The 3761-nt window shown below is 52.6% G+C and overlaps 1 protein-coding gene across 5 annotated transcripts in view; it reads right to left on the bottom strand.

The window, feature by feature from the left end:
• Positions 1–1871: 1871 nt before the first annotated feature.
• CNTFR (ciliary neurotrophic factor receptor) overlaps positions 1872–3761 on the bottom strand; it is a 430747-nt gene continuing 428857 nt past the window's right edge. For 4 of the 5 annotated variants that reach the window (XM_045020582.1, XM_045020585.1, XM_045020583.1 and 1 more), the window contains one exon: positions 1872–3092. In XM_045020582.1, coding sequence (XP_044876517.1) covers position 3092 — 1 coding nt within the window. In that variant the 3' untranslated portion in view covers positions 1872–3091. The remainder of the gene's footprint in view (positions 3093–3761) is intronic. The other variant, XM_045020584.1, reaches the window with a different exon arrangement.

Below are 3761 nucleotides of genomic sequence, written 5' to 3'. Positions count from 1 at the left end.
TATGGTCTTGGCCTTCACAACATCCTCTGGCAAGGAGTTCCACAGGTTGACTGTGCATTGTGTGAAGAAATATTTCCTTTTGTTTGTTTTAAACCTGCTGCCTATTAATTTCATTTGGTGACCCCTAGTTCTTGTGTTATGAAAAGGAATAAATAACACTTCCTTATTTACTTTCTCCACACCTGTCATGATTTTATAGACCTCTGTCATATCCCCCCATAGTGATCTCTTTTCCAAGCTAAAAGTCCAAGTCTTATTCATCTCTCCTCATATGGAAGCTGTTCCAGATACCTAATCATTTTTGTTGCCCTTTTCTCTACCTTTTACAATTCCAATAGATCTTTTTTGAGATGAGGTGACCAGATCTGCACACAGTATTCAAGCGGTGGGCGTACCGTGGATTTATACAGAGGCAATAGGATATTTTCTGTCTTATTATCTCTCCCTTTCTTAATGATTCCCAACATTCTGTTTGCTTTTTTGACGGCTGCTGCACATTGAGTGGATGTTTTCAGAGAACTATCCACAGTGACATCAAGATCTTTCTTGAGTGGTAACAGCTAATTTAGACCCCATCATTTTGTATCTATAATTGCGATTGTATTGTCCAACGTGCATTACTTTGCATTTATAGACACTGAATTTCATCTGCCAATGTGTTGCCCAGTCACCCAGTGCTGTCAAACAGCATGTGTCCAGAACTAGTAGGGCTAAAGGACCAAGACTGCCCTTGCACTGGGAGAGGTGCCAGGCAGAGCTGTCCCTTGGGTGGGGGTGAACGGGGTGACTGCTCCGGGCCCCATGCTTTGGGGGGCCCCATGGGCCGGTGTCATTGGCCGGCATGGTCGGTCCAAGAAGAGACGAATCCGTCACTTCCGCCGCAGGCCCCACACCCCCTTTGGGATGGCCCTGGTGCCAGCTATCTAGAATGATGGGGGGCTCTTAATCTAGTTTGATTTCCCCATTCTGATAGGTATTGGGGCTTCTTCTAGAACACAGGGTCTGTGGAATGCCAAGTCGCTTGAACTCTGGGTAGTGCTAGAATGCCAAAAACTCTCCAAAAGGCTCTAGAACTCTTGGGGGTTCTAGGACTCCAAAGGGCTCTAGAACTCTTGGGAGGTTCTGGGACTCCAACAGACTCTCGAACTCTTGGGAGGTTCTGGGACTCCAATGGGCTCTAGAACTCTTGGGGGTTCTGGGACTCTAGACTCTCGAACTCTTGGGGGGGTCTGGGACTCCAATGGGCTCTAGAACTCTTGGGGGGGTCTCGGACTCCAACAGACTCTAGAACTCTTGGGAGGTTCTGGGACTTCAACAGACTCTAGAACTTTGGGGGTTCTGGGACTCCAATGGGCTCTAGAACTCTTGGGGGTTCTGGGACTCTAGAACCTGTTGGAGTCCCAGAACCTCCCAAGCGCTCTAGAGCCCTTTGGAGTCCTAGAACCCTAGAACTCTTTGGGGTTCTAGGATTTCAAAGGGATCTAGAACTCTGCAGAGGGATTCCAAAAGTCTCTAGAACTCTTGGGGAGGTTGAGGACTCCAAAGAGATCTAGAACTTTTTTTGGGGGGGTGGGGTCTAAGGACTCCAAAAGGCACTAACACTCTTAGGATTCTGGAACTCCAGAAGCTCTAGAACTCTGGATCTGGGGCTTTTTCAGTCAGTCCAATTTCTTCCCCACCCATCAGCCCTGGACAGTGGGAACGACTGGAAGCATTCTGCCCTCTTTAGCCCCCCGTCACGGGGGTCCCCAAGGGTCTAGAACACTCGGGGCTCAGCCCTGACCTTGACCTTGAGGTGAAATAATTCCAGGGGCCGACAGTCATCACGAAATGATCATGTTTAATGAACAACCTCTCTCCTGGGTGCTTTGTTGTTGTTGTTGTTGTTGTCTGTTTTTGGGTGGGGGCTGTGTGTGTGGATTTTTTTGTTTGTTTTTTTATATATACATCTATAAAAAATTCAAATACAGCATGTTAACTTTTGGAATACTAGGACGTCGGGTATTAAATACTGCGCTCGGAACGGGCAGGGAGCTGTCTTACAAAACAGGACCGGGGTGCGGCGGGCATGGGGGGAGGAGAGAACGAAGGATGGGGGGTGGGACCGGACGAGCGTGGGGGGGAGATACGTTTGTGTCGCTACAGTTCCATTATGAATATTTGTTTTTCAATAATAAGACAAATACAGAAACCGAGGCGCTTCCCTGTAGAAATGGAAGGGAGGTGATAAAAAGAGAGACAACCAGGTGACGGGCCAGGGGAGAGTCGCAGACTTCGCCGGAGCTATCATCTCCTCGCTGATTTCGCCCGGGCTGGGGGGCCCGGGTAGGTGTCTGGGAGGCACCAGGAGTCCAGGGCAGGCGGGCGGTGGAGGGAGGAGGGTGGGTTTGGCTGTTGTTTTCTTAGATTCCTTTTTCCAGTAAAAAAGAAAGCCCCCAATGTACTAGTCTGCGCTCGTGAAAACAGCGCTTATGTCCTCTGTCGCACGGGGCTGGGGGTAGGGAACCGCATCTAGGGGACTAACCCCCCCGCTGCCCCTCCGGCCTGGGGCTTCTGGAAGCCAGTTCAGTTCGTCGGAGCCCGCCGTGAGGAGCAAGGAGGGGGGTCACCCCCTTACAAGGCTCATTGTGGTTTCGATGCCCCTCCCCCTTCCCGTGTGTATTTGACACGTTTCGTCACCCGTGTTGTGGCGGCGGCGGCGGTGGCAGCAGAGCGCCGTGGGCACGAAGCGAAGTCGCGTAGCATCTTTGGCATGGCGGTTTAGCTGTATGATCCGATCTCTCGCCCGGGACGGCTGGCGCTCTCCTCTGGGCGCTGCACTGCAGCACAGCCGGGGTTCGGGTCTCACTGTTTGGGGGGGCATCAGGGGTGGGGGGAGTCTCTCTCTCTCTCTCTTTTTGTAAAGGCTCCGCGGTTCCCCTGGCAGTTCGGGGAGGGGGCGGGGAAACCCTCACGGCGCGGCAGGTCTGTCCTTCTACAAAGTGAAGCGATGAAGAGAAATGTGATACGTCCGCCTTAACATGTGCAAAATAGAAGAGAAAATAGATTCAGACGGGGCGGTGGTCTCCTCCGCGGGGCTGCAAGGAGGGGATCTGCAGGCGGGGAGAGGAACAGAGAGAGGGGTCACCGCCTGCGCTCGGGGGGCTCCGAAATCAGCACACTCTGGAGCGTCACAAGCCAGAAGAGACCCACCAGATCATCTAGTGTAACCCGCTCTATATCACAGGCCACTCAACACCCAGCCTCCCCCCCATGCTGCACCCAGAACCTGGATTACAGCAAAGCGTTACAGGCCTCGGGAGCTATTGTGTGCCACAGGCAGAGACCAGGAGTGACCGAGGGGCACCAGAGCCCAACGCCTCAGCAATGGCAGGGAACCGACTAGGTGAGATAGAGCCAGACGATCCCAGCAGGCGATCCACTCTCCACAGAGGAAGACACCCCTCCCCCCCCAAGATCACTGCTAATCTGACCTGGGAGAAAATGATCCCAACCCCAGATCTGGTGATCAGTTAGACCCTGAGCAAGACTCACCACCAAGTGCCTAAGAAAGGGACTTCTCAGTGCGCCAGCACGCCCCGAATAGTGTCCCATCTCCACCCCGGCCATCTCTGATACTTCGGACCAAAAAATCCCCAAACCCCAGAATACAATGGGGAACAAATTCCCTCCCAGAGCCCTCCCGGTGATGGTGGAAGCCCTGAAGCACACGGTAGATTTATAGATACACAGATTGGCCCTTGCACCTCTCCCTGGGGTGC

This window comes from Mauremys mutica, chromosome 6 (genome assembly GCF_020497125.1).
Source record: "Mauremys mutica isolate MM-2020 ecotype Southern chromosome 6, ASM2049712v1, whole genome shotgun sequence".
Lineage (NCBI taxonomy): Eukaryota > Metazoa > Chordata > Testudines > Geoemydidae > Mauremys > Mauremys mutica.
Note: the sequence above shows the minus strand (reverse complement) of the source record. Positions and strands in the feature narration are given on the sequence as shown.